This window comes from Pongo pygmaeus, chromosome 5 (genome assembly GCF_028885625.2).
Source record: "Pongo pygmaeus isolate AG05252 chromosome 5, NHGRI_mPonPyg2-v2.0_pri, whole genome shotgun sequence".
Lineage (NCBI taxonomy): Eukaryota > Metazoa > Chordata > Mammalia > Primates > Hominidae > Pongo > Pongo pygmaeus.
In genome coordinates, this window is record NC_072378.2 from 146,973,857 (window position 1) to 146,992,229 (window position 18,373).

The 18,373-nt window shown below is 38.0% G+C and overlaps 1 protein-coding gene across 1 annotated transcript; it reads left to right on the plus strand.

Annotated features, from left to right (window-relative positions):
* The first annotated feature begins 277 nt into the window (after positions 1-277).
* RAB32 (RAB32, member RAS oncogene family) lies at positions 278-16,658 on the plus strand. Its single transcript, XM_054492662.2, has 3 exons — positions 278-675; positions 10,338-10,615; positions 15,326-16,658. Exons 1-3 carry the CDS (start codon positions 426-428, stop codon positions 15,473-15,475), a joined length of 678 nt encoding a protein of 225 aa, XP_054348637.1. The 5' UTR covers positions 278-425; the 3' UTR covers positions 15,476-16,658.
* Positions 16,659-18,373: the final 1,715 nt, after the last annotated feature.

Consider the following 18,373-nt stretch of genomic DNA (forward strand, 5'->3'; position numbering starts at 1 on the left):
CTTCAGACCCCATTGAACCTCCGGGGCCCATAAAGGCTCCAGGCCGGCTCCCCGGGGGCCCACCAGCGGGCGTCTGGGCCTCCCTCCGCGCCGCGACCGCCAAGAGGCGCCGCCCGGGAGAGGAAGACCAGTTGGGCCCGGCCGGGCTTGAGGGGCGCAGGGCGGGAGCAGCCTCGCGCAGGGTCCTCCCCAGGCCGGCGCCAGGCCCTGGTCTCGTCCGGCCCTGCCTTCGTCCGGCCCCGCCCGGGCCGCGAGCACTGGCGAGTTCCGGGTCCTGTGACCGGTCAGGCGGCGTCAGCGGGCGCGGCGGAGGGCAGGCCTGCCTCGGGGGAGTTTCCGCGGCCGCCGGAGGCGCGGCGGCAGAGCGCGAGGCCGGGCAGGGGGCCAGACTCGGAGCCCAGGCGCGCCGGACAGCCGCAGCGCTCATGGCGGGCGGGGGAGCCGGGGACCCTGGCCTGGGGGCGGCCGCCGCCCCGGCGCCTGAGACCCGCGAGCACCTCTTCAAGGTGCTGGTGATCGGCGAGCTTGGCGTGGGCAAGACCAGCATCATCAAGCGCTACGTCCACCAGCTCTTCTCCCAGCACTACCGGGCCACCATCGGGGTGGACTTCGCCCTCAAGGTCCTCAACTGGGACAGCAGGACTCTGGTGCGCCTGCAGCTGTGGGACATCGCGGGTAAGCGCTGCCGCGAGATTCCCACTCCAGAGCCCCGCCGGGCCGCCTGGCTCCTCTCTGCCTCTTTTCTTTTTCTTCTCTGCCTGAACTCGTCTGCCTGGGTACCTTTAGGAGAAGAGAGAGGCCCAGTCCAAGGGCGAGATGCGATGGACGCGGTCGGCTGGACTCGGTGGGGCCCGGAGGCTGGGATGGGCAGTAGGAGTTGGAGCAGGTCCTGCACGCCAGAGCTCGCTCTCCTGAAGGGAGGGCGAGGAGGCCAGGGGGCCTTTTCCAGAAGTTTGAACTCTGAATAATGCAAGTGTATCATACATACACCAGGACTAGTTGAGAAGGCTGCTTTGGAGCGGGCCGGCGCCTCTCAGCCTCAAGTTCAGAGGGATTGGGTGACTTACCCGAAGCTGCACTCCTAGTTAGTGACACCACCAAGACCAAAAGCCAGGTTCCTTTCCAGATCATTTTCCACCACCCGCCTGGGCTCTGAGACTGGCCTTTGTGAGGGAAACTCCATTCCTCAAATACTTTGCTCTCATCGGAAGCCCAGGACAGACACTCCGTGAAGATTTGGGAAAGCTTTTCTGAAACTTTGCACTCACCCCTTCCTCTCTTGCTAAACCAATACCTAGTCCCATCCCTGGTGCCCTCGCCCCTCCCGCTCCCCCTCTGCTCCCCCCTCCCCACTCCTCAATACACTGTTTCTCTGCCATTTGCTTTCATTTGTTCTGTTTGAGGGGGTACATTTCCCTCTGCTCTGATTTATGAACACTTGAACTTTGCCTGGTGTGGTGGTTGGGAGTGGGCGTTTTAAGATGATGTTAACTATAGGAAAGTTCATAGAAATGGTACCAAGCCAAGCGCGAGTGGCTCACGCCTGTAATCCCAGCACTTTGGAAAGCCTAGACTGGAGGATCGCATGAGCACAGGAGTTCGAGACCAGTCTGGGCTGTTAGTGAGACCCTGTCTCTACAAAGTACATACATACGTATATACATACGTACATACAAAAAATTAGCCAGGTGCGGTCGTGCGTGCCTGTAGTCCCAGCTACTCAGGAGCCTGAGGCAGGAGGATCACTTGAGCCTAGGAGAGGTCAAGGCTTCAGTGAGCTGTGTTCTCACCACTGTACTCCAGCCTGGTCAACAGAGTGAGACCCTATTTCAGAAAAAAAAAAAAAAAAAAAAGTACGAAAATTACTCTGTTCAATCATTACAGGTGTTAAGAAGCACAGTCTGCAGTACAGCATTAGAATGGGAGCTGGTTTAGGGTTAGAGGACACCTGAGGCCACCCTTCATTCTACAGTCCCTACACTGAAGCCCGTAGAGGGTATAGCTACCTGGCTGGTAGCAGAGTGGTTGGGGGGGATCACAGGTCTACTGTCTGTCTGCCAGGTAGTGCTCTTGTCATTTATAGCTTGTTACATAAGAAAGAGTATTAAATAATTGTAACCTATAACTCATTCATTTAAGAGCACATTTGTGTCCCTCAGACAGGAGAATAAATGTATGCAACTCAGTCCCTCAGAAAAAAGGAGTAATCAGCCAGGGACTCAGCTTTTTGTTGTTGTTTTTTGTTACCAAAAACCAAAAGTTCGTTTGAAAAGTCATCTTTGAAGCCAGAGGTTTTTTCGAAACACTTCCTGCCGTTGCACAGAACCCTAATGAGCAGTATTTCTGCTTCTTGACAAAGTCATGGATTCTAAAGGTTGCCTTACCATGTGACGGTCATTCTCCAGGAATCTGCAGCATAGCTGAGGATTTTCACAAAGATGGTTTTAAAACCTTGCTTACAAGGGTGATTGACCTTGCCTTACTCTTTATGTAAGTTATGGCATTTTGTTATTAAATTACGATTGGGTCCTACTGCTGGTAAATTAGTATGAGTAACTAGATTTTTAAGTGTTGATGGTTAGAAACTTGAGAAAGTAAAAGCAGGAGTAAGATATAAATTTTCTTTCTGGTATCACCTCTTCTTTTTTTTGTTAATTACAGACCTCGAATGACAGGGAGGGGTCATATCTAGTTTTTTATCAGACTCTGACACACATCTGCCTAGACGGGATATCCTTGTATTTTTCACTAAATCCAAAGCTTGAGTTTTACCAGGAAGGAAAACAGAAGTTTAAGATCTCCAAAAGCGATTTCTGGATGTTAGATATTGTTTCAACAGGTATTGTTGTCCCATACAGCAAGTATAGACCAGCAATTTACAAAATTAGAGGTAAATTTATAGAAATTATTAGGCTCACATTATAAGTAAGATTTTCAGAGATAGAATTTATTATAAGGAAAGTGAGGGAGAAAAATAGCTTAGTGAGAGACCAAAAAAAAAGAACAAAACAAAAAAAAACTGTTTTAGAGACCAAAAAAAGCAAAACAAAAAATCCTTAGCCTGAAGTTTGGAGAACTACATTACTAACTGTTTGATTTGAATATGTGAGCTACTAGTGAATCTCAGCTCATACCATTTGAATTAAGTAATGTTGATGTAATGAAGGCAAACTGAAGGCTGCTCCACAAACTTCCCCCATGGCTAAGCATACTTGCCTTATGTAGTAACAAAGTTGGATCATGTTTAATTCTCAAATAATAGAAATATTCTTTGATTGCAAAATAGTAGGTAGAGCCAGCTACTTGCCATAACTAAGTTAAGGTGTGGTGTTTTTACTAGTTAGGTTTTTTTTTTTTTTTTTTTGGTTTCTTTAGTGAGAGGGCAAGGTGGTAAAGAAATTATGACAAATCTCTATGCTTGAAAGCTTTGGTAAGTATGATAGGCTAGAATTATTATCGAATGTTTTCTACACATGTAGCCAAGCAGATTCAGCTGAACTCTTCAAGTTAAGAACCATTGTGATCCTCAGATACACAAATCTGTTCTTACGGCATTGAAGGAATCTGGCTTTAAAATACAGATGCAGTTTAGTGCAGTTTTTGTGTTAGACAATTGCGATCTCTTAACTCACACGTACTTTGGGACTGCTGCTCAAAACAACTGAAATATACTAAAATCTTGACGTCTTTGATAACACTTTACAGAGATCTTAATAAATGCATACTCAAGATATAGCAAGAGATGTCTCTGATCTTCCTTTTAATGCTCAGTATAGGTAAAGTAGTATTTGGTTTACTATCATATGCTTATTGCTTATTAGTCACTATAGAATTTTTCAGGCAAATTGAAAGACTGGTCTAGGTTAAATCTTAAAAAAACAAGTTTGTCCATTTAGGTCTAGTATACTTTAGCCTTCATGTATTGACTGAGTGATTTGCTTTTTAGGATCAACATTTTTTAATAAAAATCTGAATGAGTAACTCTCCTTTGGGCCAAAGGACAAATGTGGGAACAGTCTGCTCTGAAGTTCATATAAGTGATATTTACCCAAGCATAAAATGCGTGCTTGGAAGATATAAACTATATAATTTATGCCTAAACTTATTTTACATTGTTTTGATTCCCATCCAAAATAGAATGTGGATCCTGATGGCCTTGCTCCATCTTATACTTTGTCAGTTAGTATACCTAGTAATCTCCCTTTGTCTTTTTTTTCATAACTCTGCTATCATCCTTCATGAGCAAGAATCTGGAATATTACCTCTGACACTTTCCTGATTTTAAAGGTAGTTTTCAGTCACATAAACACATATTTCTAATTATAAAGAAGCCGTGCTTTGAGGAATTAGTCTATGTAATTATTTGTAGTCTCCATCTTAAACACAGATCCTGCAGTTAAGTTTCCAGTGTTTATTGGTGGCTGATTACATACCAAGTCATTTACAAGGCTTTTTAAAATCTTTGTTACATATAGGTAATCTGGCTCTTGTCCTATCTTGCCATCCTCAGCCTTCTTCAAGCTCAATTGCTGTGCTGAATTATAAGCAAAGCCTACTGGCCCATTTACATCTGTAAATCTTTCACTGTTCCTGAGTCCTGAGACACCTTTGAGTGCCACAGTCTGGGCTATCCATTCACAATTGTCCAGGCAGGCGGCTGGTCAGCATAATAACATATTTGTATTACTGCACATGGAAATTCCCCTGATAATGGTAGTCCTGTTGCCCTTCCGTTTTGAATATGTTAGCATTCTTCACTGCCTCAATTAGCCCTCATAAGCTAAAAGGTGCTCAGGTTAGCAGTAGAGATAGTAGAGCACTGATAGGAAGTTCTACAACTTTCCTTTGCCCTCAGCCATTTGCCATTCTACCTTTTGAGTTGAATGAATTGTAGGTTTTAGTGGTCCTGTAATCTAAACACAGAGAGGTATAGTAACTTATATGGAGACAGGTTTCATGACTCAGATATGAAAGCAATATGCTTTTAAAAGGATAGCAGAATTATGGCTTATTGATGTCAAAACAGCAGCACAAATACTTTTCGAAATTTTCAAATGTTCTGTTTATCATGAAATTAGTCATGTTTATGTTGTCTTGACCTTCCAATTTTCTTAAGCTTTTGATATGAAAATTTCATTGGTCTCATTCTGTTATAGATATACCCAGGATTTTGTTTTTGTTTTTAGTCAGATATGATGGGGACATCAGATCAGGAGATGGATCGCCATTGGAAAGATAGTTTATTACAGTTCCCAAGAGTGGGGGCACATTATGCCACACCACATGAGACCACAGGGAAACGCAGCAGGGTTGGTCATGAGAAAGAAGGAGCAAGGAAAATGCGTGGGCTGGAGCTTTCACTGTGGCTTTTGCAGGAAGGAACCAGTGAGGTAGGGTAGGTAAGCTGAGCAAGTTGAGGATTGGCTAGTTTGAATAATTTTGGTGTACTCTGGGCGATAGGAGTGGTCTCCGGTTGTCAAGTATCAGGCCCTGGGGTGATTTGGGACAGGGGATAGTGTCCCAGACTGCAGGAGCCTGGTGCAAGGAGACAGGTGGGAGGGTATGGGTTTAGGATTGATGGGCTGACTGATACGGTGTGCATATCAAAGGTGTGCTCCAAGTCTCCTTTTCTGTCTCTAGAAATTAGCTAACCATGGGAGGGTCAGTCCCACCCCAGGCCCACAGTGCCCCAAGTTGTCAAAACATCATAAAATATAGAAAAACAAAGCACAATTAATACATATTCCTAGGCACTTACTAAAGATGGAGAGATTAAAGTACTCTTCCAAAGAAGGAAAATTTGAAGGTCTCAGATTTATAGCCCAGGAATAGCATTTCCTTAAAATAATGAGGATTTCACACTAAATCAACACTTAAGTAATGGAGAGTGGGCTACGTCCACAAGTTTAAGTTATCTTAGGTTTGTAGAGATCTTCTCTTGGATGGTGAAAGAAGTGCATAGATATAAATTTGGGGAGACTTCTGGAGGGTGAGAAAAAAGAACAAGGTAAAGTTGTTTTAGAATTCTGCTATTCAATTATATTTTCAAAAGTTTTTTTGTGCTTTTTAATAGTTGAGTAGGCTGCAAATATCTAGTCTTTTCACTGTTCTTTTACTGATCTTGAGAAAGACAGACCAACATGAAAATAAATGGATGGCAAGGGTTTAGTTTAAGGCTCTAACAGTCTTTCTAATTAACAGATGCCCGTGTATTCTCCTCTTCCCCATTATTTTCACTCACTTCTATCTAGATATTTTTCTTAAGCATCATCTGTAGTGGTTTTCCTATTTTTTTTCATTCAGTTTTGTTACTCTTTTACTTTACAGATTTATTTAATCTCGGTTTCAAAAGGTGGTAGATGAGCAAAACTGATACTTTGTACATGATTTAAGTGAGTTTTACAACTGGAGGAACTTAGCATATCTATGTGTTGTAAATCTTTGAAGCAACATAGTTAAATATAGGTTACACCTACTTAGGTTTTTGGAGAGCAACCCTTAATTTTATGTTACAATTATTATTTTAAATTCATCTTATCTTTTCCCGCTCCCTAATTAAACTTCATGTGTTTTGGAAATTTTTGTTTTTTAACTTGCTTTACCATCTCTGAAGCACTAATGAATTAGTTAAGAATTTCTTAAAAAGATATTACAAATTCATTAAAATAGAAAGTATATTTTACTATTATTTTAGAAAATAAACTATTTCCCTAAATGCATGGTCTTGGCCTTTTGATGCTGGGTTATTTACATTTTATTCCCATTGCTGTCTGGATTCAGTGATTGTAGAATATACAGAAAATCGGTATAACGTTCAAGTTATAATACGGGAATCTAAAATATCAGTGTTAGAGCCAGGAGGACTTAGTGGTCCCTAAAGATCCCTGAGACCAGTTGGCATAGTTAAGCCAAAAAAGTTTCTTCCCTGAGGTTGCTTGAATTTGGGTGCTTGGCATTTTGAATCCCTGGTATAGTTGGACTTGTTATCAAGTTTGTTTTTCTCTGCAAACCATTTTTACCATTACAAGGTATAGCACATAACGAGCTAATAGTTTAAAGCTTTCACATGTTTAATGTACCATTTTTAAAAAGCATACTCAGGCTTTCATCATGCAATAAACTTGTGGAGCACTTAATAATAGCTGATGTTTATGCAGGGCTTACCTGGCATTTTACACTGTTTTGAACTTGAAGTATAACTTAACATGCATAGACCCTAAGTGGATACATTTATGAATTTTTGTATACCATCTCCACTTCAAGATATAGAATATTCTTAGCCTCATAAAACAGAAGTCAGCTACGTTTTCTATAAAGGGCCTGACAAGTATTTTAGGTTTTGTAGGCCATTTCATCTCTGTGGCTACTGCTCAACTCTGCCATTGTAGGTCAAAAACAGACATAGACAATATGTAAACAAATAAGGGTGACTGAATTCCAGTAAAACCTTTTTTAGCTGGATTAGGCCTTTGGCTGTAGTTCATCAAAGTGCCCTGGAAGCCTTAGGCAGGGACTAAGTTTAACCCTCTCAGTGACCCTCGAATGTAGGTATTATTTTGTATACTTTTATGGAGGTATAATTAACATACAATAAGCAGTACAATTTGAGAAGTTTTTACATCACTATAGTCAATATTTCAAATATTTTCATCATCGCAAAAGTTTTTCTCTTGCCCCTTTGGAATATATATACCCTTCCTTTCCCAAGGCAACCATTTATCTGCTTTCTCTTACTGTATTGGCATAGTTTGCACTTTTTTCAATTTGATATGAATGAACTCATGTAACATTACCCACCTGCACTCTGATCTGGCTTCTTTTATAAAGCATAATGATTTTGAAATACATCCATGTTGTTGCTTGTATCCATGGTTTTGTTCCTTTCCTTTCTATTGTTCAGCTGTATTTCGTTGTATAACTAGATGATAGTTTATCCATTAATCTGTTGATTGACATTTGATTTGGCATCTGTGAACATAATGAACGTGACTTTGAGAGTTCCAGTTGTCCACATCCTGGTCAACACTTGGTATATTCAGACTTCTTAATTTTAGCTATTCTTGTGGGTGTGAAGTGTCATGTTGTGATTTATATTTACATTTCCCCAGTGAGTAATGATGTTGAACATCTTTTCTTGTGCTTATTTTTTCATCACATACATTTTTTGGTAAACTGTCTGTTCCAATCTTTTGCTTACATTATTAATTTTTTTATCTTCTTTGGGAGTCTTGAGATTTTTATATATTCTGGGTACAAGCCCAGTACAAGTCAGATAAACAGTTTGCATTTTTGCTCCTAGCCATTGCCTTTTGTTTTCACTTACTTAACCATGTAATTGACACTTTTAATTTGCCATATAGTGTGGTTGTTTAAAAAGTACACTCTGATGTCAGGACTGCCACCGAATTTTGAATCTTAATCTTGGGAACTAAAGAAAATTAATTAATATTTTTAAGCCACAGGATCTTCTTCTAAATTACTTGTCATAAACATTTCTGATTTTCTTGTGCTTACCAGAAAGGTTATATGAGTGAATATTTAAATAAGACTAGTAAAAGGAAATACTTGAAATTTACAGATGATTCACAAAAAAAAAAAAAAAACAAAAAACAACAGTCACTAAAGTTTAATAGCTCTTTGTTAACTTCTAGGTTTCTGACTGTTCTTTTACTCATTTGGCACCCCACTCTCTTTTCTAAATTAAAGATATAGTCCAAAGGAATACTTTATTACCATGTAATTATCTTGAAATCTTACTTTTTCAATTTCTTAATTTAAGACTATCATATCTTGTTGCTTAGTCTTTTCATACTCAATAATTAAAATATATAAAAATGGAAGTGGTCGGTAATGTGTGCACTGCATTTGAAATTGGAGTCTGAATCATTTCAATGCATATAGTTTTTCTGCAGAATAGCGATTTTGAACAGTTGGCATATCATCTAAGTTTTTATAAATGTCAGCATTATGAGCCAATGAACTATATAATGGTTAGATTTACATTACAATAAAATATGAACATAATAGTAGGGTTTCATATGTGACCATTTGTTACAGTAAAATTTAGACCTTTGGACTATTACAGTACAGCTTCAGTTAAACCATATGAAGAGTCATCACAAAACAAACCTTAAATTTATCCATTCACGTTTGACCATTGTTTTATTCTTCTTCCATTATTCCCTAAAACAATATATAAAATTATATTGCATTGTAGAGTTTGGAGAAGGAAGAATTTTATATTTTGGGGTATCTTTGCATCTGTGCAGAGAAAATGTGTCAATAAAATGTAGATAAAGCCTGTTGCTCATGTGTTTCAAGAGGAAAGTGTCTTTATTGTGGAACAGAGTGATACATCTTAGATGTGCATTGATTGCCAATCATTTTTCCTTAACACTGTAGTCAGTAACTAAGTCAAGGCAACTGCAAGATAGTTGAGAAAGGCTAGCAGCCCACTTCTATAGGTGTGTGGGAGTCAGAAGACCTGGATTCTAGTCCTGTCTTCTTTAGTCAATGCCACTATAATCCTGGCCAAGCATCCATTTTCCTGTTGTTACATCTGTCAGATGAAAAGAAGGGTCTTTCGTATGCCAAAGATTAGTACAATAGCAGATAGTAAGAGAATGCTTTGCAAAGTCCTATATAATGTACAAAGCAGATTTTTCCCAAAGTGTTTGACATAAGTTAAATTATTTTAAAAGTACAATGATATTTGAAGAACCCTGGAATTGATTCTTCTTGTAACAACACAACCAGTTGTGCTTTTTGTTCTGAAATAGATTTTCATGCGTCTACTACTTACAGGGGTGAAATCTTGCATATTGAGTCAGAAGTGGGTATGGGCTAGAGATATGAAGGAGAGATGAGTTGAGAACATGAACTACTTTATCTCATGTCCAGCCCTAATCTATTTGACTAGCATGTTACCCACTGCACTTATCTCCTTCCTGCAGGCTTCATTTCTTCTATTCCTGTCTCTTCTTCCTCTACTTCCAGCTTTGTGTTTTCCTTTAGTGCCTCTCTTCTTTTAGACTAAGGGGAGAGGAGTCAGAATAAATGACAGACCTTGTAGGTTTAAATATTGTCATATTGGTTTTTATGGAGAATATGTTGTACAGAACATAAAACTAATTCATTATGTACTTAAACCAAATTATCAGACACATCTGCTCTATGGGTCATGGTCTGTATGGATAGCCTTAATCATACCAGGTTATGTTGCTGTGGAATGGAAGATATTTGTTCATAGTATTGCTCTTGGGGTAAAAGGGGTTATACCTAAATGTAGACTCTGTCTGAATTACAAGTTTTTAATTTTTTCTTATATTTATGTCTAGGGCAGGAGCGATTTGGCAACATGACCCGAGTATACTACAAGGAAGCTGTTGGTGCTTTTGTAGTCTTTGATATATCAAGAAGTTCTACATTTGAGGCAGTCTTAAAATGGAAAAGTGATCTGGATAGTAAAGTTCATCTTCCAAATGGCAGCCCTATCCCTGCTGTCCTCTTGGCTAACAAATGTGACCAGAACAAGGACAGTAGCCAGAGTCCTTCCCAGATGGACCAATTCTGCAAAGAACATGGCTTTGCCGGATGGTTTGAAACCTCTGCAAAGGTGAGATCTGCTTTGCTTATGCATCTTTTGCTTTCTAGCTCATAAATCTGGGCTGTAACTGTAAAGTATTTAGATGTATTTATGTGAGTGGTGTTTGTAAGTCTGGAAAATGAGAAGTGTAGCATGGATGTGTTATAGCTTCTTTCAGTCCACAACAGGACTGCTTTCCAAATTGGCTAATGGCTAATACAAGGGCAGATTTTCCATCAAAACAAAAAGAGTTATTTAGAGCAAAAAGCAAATGACATTTTCTGTGAGTCTGAGTTTTTAACTGAGGTACTTCTCATGCAACTAGAGTGGATGGGGGTATTGTCAAGCACAAGAATTTTTGGTTTTTACAAAAGGCTGAGTGAATAGGAAGATGCCTCTGGTGAAGATGTGTGTCACATGCAGGACCATGTGAAAAGATCAAAGAGGAGACTTATTCAGATGATGTTTGAAGAGTTTTAGGTTAACTGTATACGAAAGATTTGAAACAGCTGGGAAGTATCAACATTTGTGGCTTCATAAATAGTAGAGTGAAAATTTTTTCTTTTGTCTATTATATAAAGCTGAATAAAATATTTTCTGAAGGAAAAAGTAAAACACTAAGTTGGCTTTCAAAAATCTTAGTCTAGTGACTGGGCACAGTGGCTCGTGCCTGTAATCCTAGCACTCTGGGAGGCCGAGGCGGGCCGATCAGGCAGATCACTTGAACCGGGAGTTCGACACCAGCCTGGGCAACATGGTGAAACCCTGTCTCTACCAAAAATACACAAAGTAGCTGAGCATGGTGGTGCATGCCTGTGGTCCTAGCTTCTCGGGAGGCTGAGGCGGGAGGCTCACTTGAGTCTGGGAGGCAGAGGTTGCAGAACTAGTGAGCCAAGATCACGCCACTGCACTCCAGCCTGGGTGACAAAGTGAGACCCCATCTCAAAAAAAAAAAAAAAAAATCTTAACAGTCTAGATATAGAAAAAAGGTGAAAATTATACATATATAAAATGTTTGGGGGCATGTTACGTGCATTGGAAGTTTCACATAAGGGGGTTAGTGACAATCAGATTTATGTAAGAATGACGAAATGTTTGAAAAATTCTGTGATGACAGATAAACATTATACCATAAATTTGTTGAAATCTTAACACAATTCTAGCTTTTAGTTTATGTTCTGTGGATTTTGTGTGTGTGTTTACATGTGTTTTTATATATATGTATGTATGTATCATTGTTCCTCCAAATCACCCACCTCATTCTGGATATTTACTATCAGATTAGGGTTAGCTCTACTAAAAACTTACCCTTAGAGTGAAAAACTGCTTGATGCCAATGATCATCTGTGGGATAAAAGCAAAGCAATGAGAGACTGCACAAAAGAGAGACTGCTCCAAAAATATTGCGCAATGATGGAGTCATTGGGGACAAAAAGACTGTCTACTGCAGGCAGAAATGTACACTCCTAAGCTAGAGGCTAATTGTTTGAATAAATATAGCATCTTAAAATTGCCTTTCATAAATAAAACATAGTGATAGAAGAAAGATGAAGCCCAGGAGTGCTATGTGAGCACTTAACGTGACATGAAGGAGAAAATCACAGAAAGAAAGCCTTCTTATAGAGAAGTCACCTCAGTCTCCCAAGAAGCTAGGACCACAGGCATGTGCCACCATGCCCAGTTACTTTTTGTATTTTTAGTAGAGACAGAGTTTTGCCATGTTGCCTAGGCTGGACTCAAACTCCTGAGCTGGAGCGATCTGCCTGCCTCAGCCTCCCAAAGTACTAGGATTACAGGCGTATTCTTCTGGACACTCATGCCCTCTGTCTGCTCTGTGTGCCTATTGGGTGATTTGCTCTACTTGCCAGCTTTGCTGTAAAAAGACAAAAAAAAAAAAAGGCAGTAAGTATAACTGCTTATGCAAGTGTGCATTTTGGTGGAGGAGTTTTATAAATGATAGACAAAATTCCCCTTTAGGCTCTATTTAATCTTTCATATAATAAATCCAGATTTGCCCCCAGATGTAAGATGTCATGTGACTAGCAGCTTGTGACTGTGTAAGTCATCGGTTTCATTTTATGTATGGATAGGATTACACGCAGAGGTGAAAGGTGAAACACTGGTTAAGAGTAAAAGTTTCAAGTTTGCTCTGTGCTTCCCTACAAATATAATAAAAGCAGCTTCTGTAGAATTTCCTTAGCAGTAAACCAGGCGTGTTCCAAGAGAATAACAGTAATAAAAAATTTAGGTTAAAAATCTTAGAGTTAAGGCTTAAAGTACTGCCTAAATGTCACTAAGGTACACTTCTGAGCTGGCCTGCAGCTAACTTCAGATCTGACTTTTGCTTGAATTACAGTCATCTGAATTTCACTAGGAACATTGGCAAAAGATAACTTTTGCAAATAAATTTCATCATTTCACCTTTATGGTGATAATGGATTTCTAATATGAAACTTTAATAATATTAACATGGGAATTACATTAACATGTGACTAATTACACTAACATTGGAATTTTAACCAACTGCTTCCAAATACAGTTAGAGAATTTTATAATTATTTGATATAATGGGGATAGCTTGGACTGAACGTCACTTGGACGTTCAAAAGATCAATACTTGAATTAAAGTTAACACTTATCTTGGGAGTGGAGGTAAAAAATAAATAAAAAGCTTGTTTCAGTGCTATGAAAGATGCATGTAAATAGCACAGCTGTTTTAGGTTTCTTGTTGTCTGAGAAAGGCTTTACAAATAAGGAAAAAGGCTACAATGAACCTTGTAGCATTGGATTGGATTAGACATTAATATGAGCTTCAGGTTTCATGTGTGTGTGTGTGTAAGAGTATATGCATATATATGTGAGTGTGTATAGATGTATGTATGTACACACACATATGTGTAAACAGATAAAGAAGTTGATATAGATGCATGTGTGTATACATACATTTATTTACTAGCCATACCTGCTGAGAGGGCTTAAAAGGAATGACACCACAGAACCAATTAACTTACCTCGTGCTCAAAATTCGGTTTTTAAATATCATTCTCCAGTAAAAAGAATGGGAATCCCTGGAGAAATGCCTGATTTTAGGACGGGTGGGACAAGTCAAGTAAAGATGTGCCTGAGATATTTTGTTGTGCAAGAAACTAAGGAAATGCTCACAAAATGATGGGGACATGTGACAAAGATATAGGATCCTGCCATACAAGCTCCAAACATGTAAGACAATTTGAGCAACAAACTAAATAATTACTGTAATGGGTTCAACTTACAGAGTAAACTAATAATCCATGATAGAAATGAACAAATGAATAAATAAATGGGGGAGAAAGGAACCTCTTTCTTTTTTTTATTTTTATTTTTTTAATTGTACTTTTAAGCTTTAGGGTACATGTGCACAACGTGCAGGTTAGTTACATATGTATACATGTGTGGAACCTCTTTCTAACAGTAGAATTCCAGCTAATAAATGTAGAAGGAATGGCAGAAATTAAAAAGTCACCATTAAACACCACAGTGATGATTGGTGTAGGGAGAAATTAATTGATGCTAACATTAGTGGGGAAAAGTGCGGTGAGAAACAGGATATTTACGTATTTGTACTAAGTACAAAGGGAAAAATAATAACTTTTCTGTGGAGAAACCTGGCAAAAACAACTTTAAGCAGTGTGCTTCCTGATAAACTGTGCAGGGTACATCACTTGTGTTTTATTTCTGCCAAAAATACATACGTTGAATTTAATGATAAGGAAACATCAAACATCACAGTTGGAGGTATATTCACTGGCCAGTGCTCTCTGAGAGTGGTAAGGTCATGAAAAGCAAGGAGACTGAGGAACTGTTCGAGAGTAAAAGAGACCAGGGCGACAACAGTGAAATACAGCTTATGATCCTGGGTCTGAAATAGGGCATTGAGATCATTGATGCAATTTGAGTAAGCTTGTTAGACTAACACTGATACAACACTCTTATGTAATTTCCTGATTTTGATAGTTGTATTCTGGTTATCTAAGATGTTAACTTTGAGAAATATGTGTGAATGGTAGGAATGTTTACTTTTTTTGCCATGTTTTTGTAAATCCGAAATTATTTAAAAACGAACAGTTAAATATATTTAAAAATAAGCACAGTTTTTGCAATGTGTTACCTACTGTGTATTTAATAACTTATAATTCAGTCGCACAAATGCTGTGACAGCTAATAATTCCTTAGGGTGTCCTTAATGGACACTGCACTGACAACATTGTTTCAGGCTAATTTATACATGACAACTAAAAGGAATAATTGGTACTTAGAGATGGAGAAAAGACATGATACATTTATCATATTTTAATGTTGTTTGAGCCCTTTCAATTTTTTTCACAGTGTATCCTGACTGCTTGAATTAGATATTCAAGGGCAGGAATTTTTTTATTTGGAATGGCTTCATTATATGAATTGCAGCCCAGAACAAAGATTCATTTTCAACCATCGAGATAGCTCATTGAACCTCAGTGGCAAACGTTTAAGATAGGAACATCAGAAAAGTGTCCTTCATAAAAATAAGGGAATTCTTTCCATCACCACATTATCCTTTAACATTCAACTCTAAGTGGGCATACAATTTAGTATTAGAGGAAAGTAGCTGTGCACTTGCAATGCCACCTGTAACAAATTTTCCTGGTCGCATTCATACTCTTAATGCCTTATTCTAAGAATTAATCCTAAAAATTAATCCTGTTCGTCATTTCTGCATTACAGGATAACATAAACATAGAGGAAGCTGCCCGGTTCCTAGTGGAGAAGATTCTTGCAAACCACCAAAGCTTTCCTAATGAAGAAAACGATGTGGACAAAATTAAGCTAGATCAAGAGACCATGAGAGCAGAGAGCAAATCCCAGTGTTGCTGATATGGCTTCTGCTTCTCTTGTGTTGCCTCAGCTCTGAAGAAGTTCCTGAGAATGGATTACAGATGTCATGTTAGCTGTGAGTCTTCCCGCAGGTGGCACTTCAAAAGGCAGCACCACTGGGCACCTGCACTTATTTGAAAATGGAACTTTGGGAGAAGTATCCCTGCTAGTGGCTCTGTAACTTAACAGATGACAATTAGGCTTTTGTCATTGTTGCCATCATATGAAAGATAATGTTTACATCCTTTTAAACATCTTTTTATATGACAGTTCCTCAGGATTTGGTAAGCCTTCCAAGCTGTAGCTTTTAGTGTAAGTGCTGGGGTGGTAATAAAATGTTACCTCCAGTCTTACGGTCATTTTGAGTCTATATTTTTGCCATCTTATTGCATCCTCACTTTTTAGGGGGGTTTTTAGATTCTATTAGCCACAAAGGCTTGAGGTTTCTCTTTAGCGATTTTCTATTCAAAACTTTGGAAAGGCCAGGTGTGGTGGCTCATGCCTATAATCCCAGCACTTTAAGAAGGTGAGGCAGGAAGATCACTTGAGACCAGGAGTTTGAGGTCACAGTGAGCTATGATTGCACCATGGCACTCCAGCCTGAGCAACAGAGTGAGAACCTCTTTCTTAAAACAAAACAAAGCAAAACTAACAAACAAACCTTTTGAAACTTCGTGTAAAATTATTTTCCTTACATATAACTTAACCATTCATAGCTGGTGTGGCATGTGGTAACTCTTCTTAAATACATTAAAATGACCTTCTTAATGACTGAAAAAGTACTCACAGCACATCTGTATTATGGATGTTTCCTTCTGGATATGGTTACTACCCCTTGGAAACTATATAAATGAGCATTTCTTCTTCTCTCTCCCTAGTCCTTTCTCTCTTCTCTTCTTCCTGTGTGTTTATGTTCGTAACTGAGGGCCTAAGTGATACGATGGTTTCAATTCTTTCTCAAGTCTGTGATAGCAATGGTAAAGGAGAGAATGTATTTCAAAGCATATACAATTAAATCTGAGCTTCTATAGTATTGTGAAAGACACTAGGTCGTGTGTGGTTTTATATAAGGGTTGGGACATTTAAAGTATAATATCTAAGAAACTTAAGGCAGAACTCACAATATCTGCATTACCATTTAAGCCAATTAATGAAAATAATAAATATTTTGACTGAAGTCTTACTTTTGAATTAGTATAATTCTATAATAGAAAGGTAATATGGGATGTACTTTTCTGCCTTAGAAAACTTTGTTCACTTTTGCCTTTTATTTTTAAGGGACTTACTTATATCATGTCCAACTTACTGATTTAAGAAAGGTCCAAACTTACTTCTTTCAAAGAAAATTTTAAGGGTTTTGTGACACAATCCAGAGCTAATGCAAAATGAGACCTTGACCAAATTTGTTTTATACATTAAGTGAACTTGGACAGGAAAGATTCATTAATTTATTGAGAACAAAAACAAAACCAAAGCCGAGGCTTGGCAAGATCTAATCCCAACACTTTGGTAGGTCAAGGCAGGAGAATCTCTTGAGCCCAGGAGTTCCAGACCAGCCCTAGCAACATAGAGAGACCTTGTCTCTACAAAAATCAAAAACAAAAACAAAACACTGAAAAACACAGCAAGAAGTGCATTTGCTTTGACAGCTATGTTCTGGGAATAAATAATTGTTGTCAGGGACCATAAAATGTAGCTCTCTTTTCATTAAACCTAAGTTTTGCCTAGAAATCACATATATGTTTATATATTGTGTATTTAAGTAAGAAAAAAACCCTTTTGACTTCTTTGGATATGTATTCTACATATCTACATAGTACCAGATTTTCTGAAGTGAAAAAGTAAAAGACCCTGACTTAAGTAATATATATCATTTAATGACTATAACATCTGTTTATTTTTTAAAATATTGAATTAACTGTTTCTTTCTAAAATATGTTTCATACTCCTTAGTTTTTTTCTACTCTAGGTACAACTTTTCAACCTTTTTTATATTTCAAAGTCCAATGGTATTAAGTATGAAATGGTGCTTAACCTCAAATGTTAGAAATATAAAGCTTATCCTAAGTAGTTTCTGAAAAGATTGCAATCTGCTTGGAATTTTCTTTTTTATATATTAATTTTCATTTTCACAAGAAATCCATTGCGTTTAAATTCCCTTAACAGTACATTCAAAATCAGGAATATTACACTTTCATTGCCCATCTTTACGATTGTTATTAACTTCTCAGGGTAATTTTAAGCATTGGTAATACCTTAAATAAATTGCTTTTTGTAAACACTTAGATTCTTTTTCATGTGAGATAGTTCATTATATTTACCATTTCCTACAGCTTAGAAATAAAACTGAGTAACTATTTCACATTACTTTTAAAGTCTTGCCACAATTTGTTTTTGTAACTTAAACATAAAATTTGAATTTAGGGTGAGCTGCATAAATAGCCAAAAGAAAGAAGAGAATACTCTGACTTATTTACTTTGAAAAATCAGTTGCATATACATGTGTGTATATGTGTATATACACACACAGATACACATAAAAACACACACTGGATGAGACGCTGGCAAGAAGTACAGAATGCCTCATTAATTAAAAGGATTTTTTTCGCATGTGTCTCAGGCATCATAAATTTACCAATGTTCTAATTATATCTATATAATTTGTATATGTACATATAAATTGGGTTACATATATATTTTATATGCATATATACATATGTATACGTATATGTATACTTATACATATGTACATATATGTATACATAAATATAAGTATGTATGTATAAATGTGTATATATACATATATAAATTTATATGTATAAATATGTACATATATGTGTGATGTGTGCATATACATGTGTAATATGTATATGCACATATATGTGATAGATATGTGTG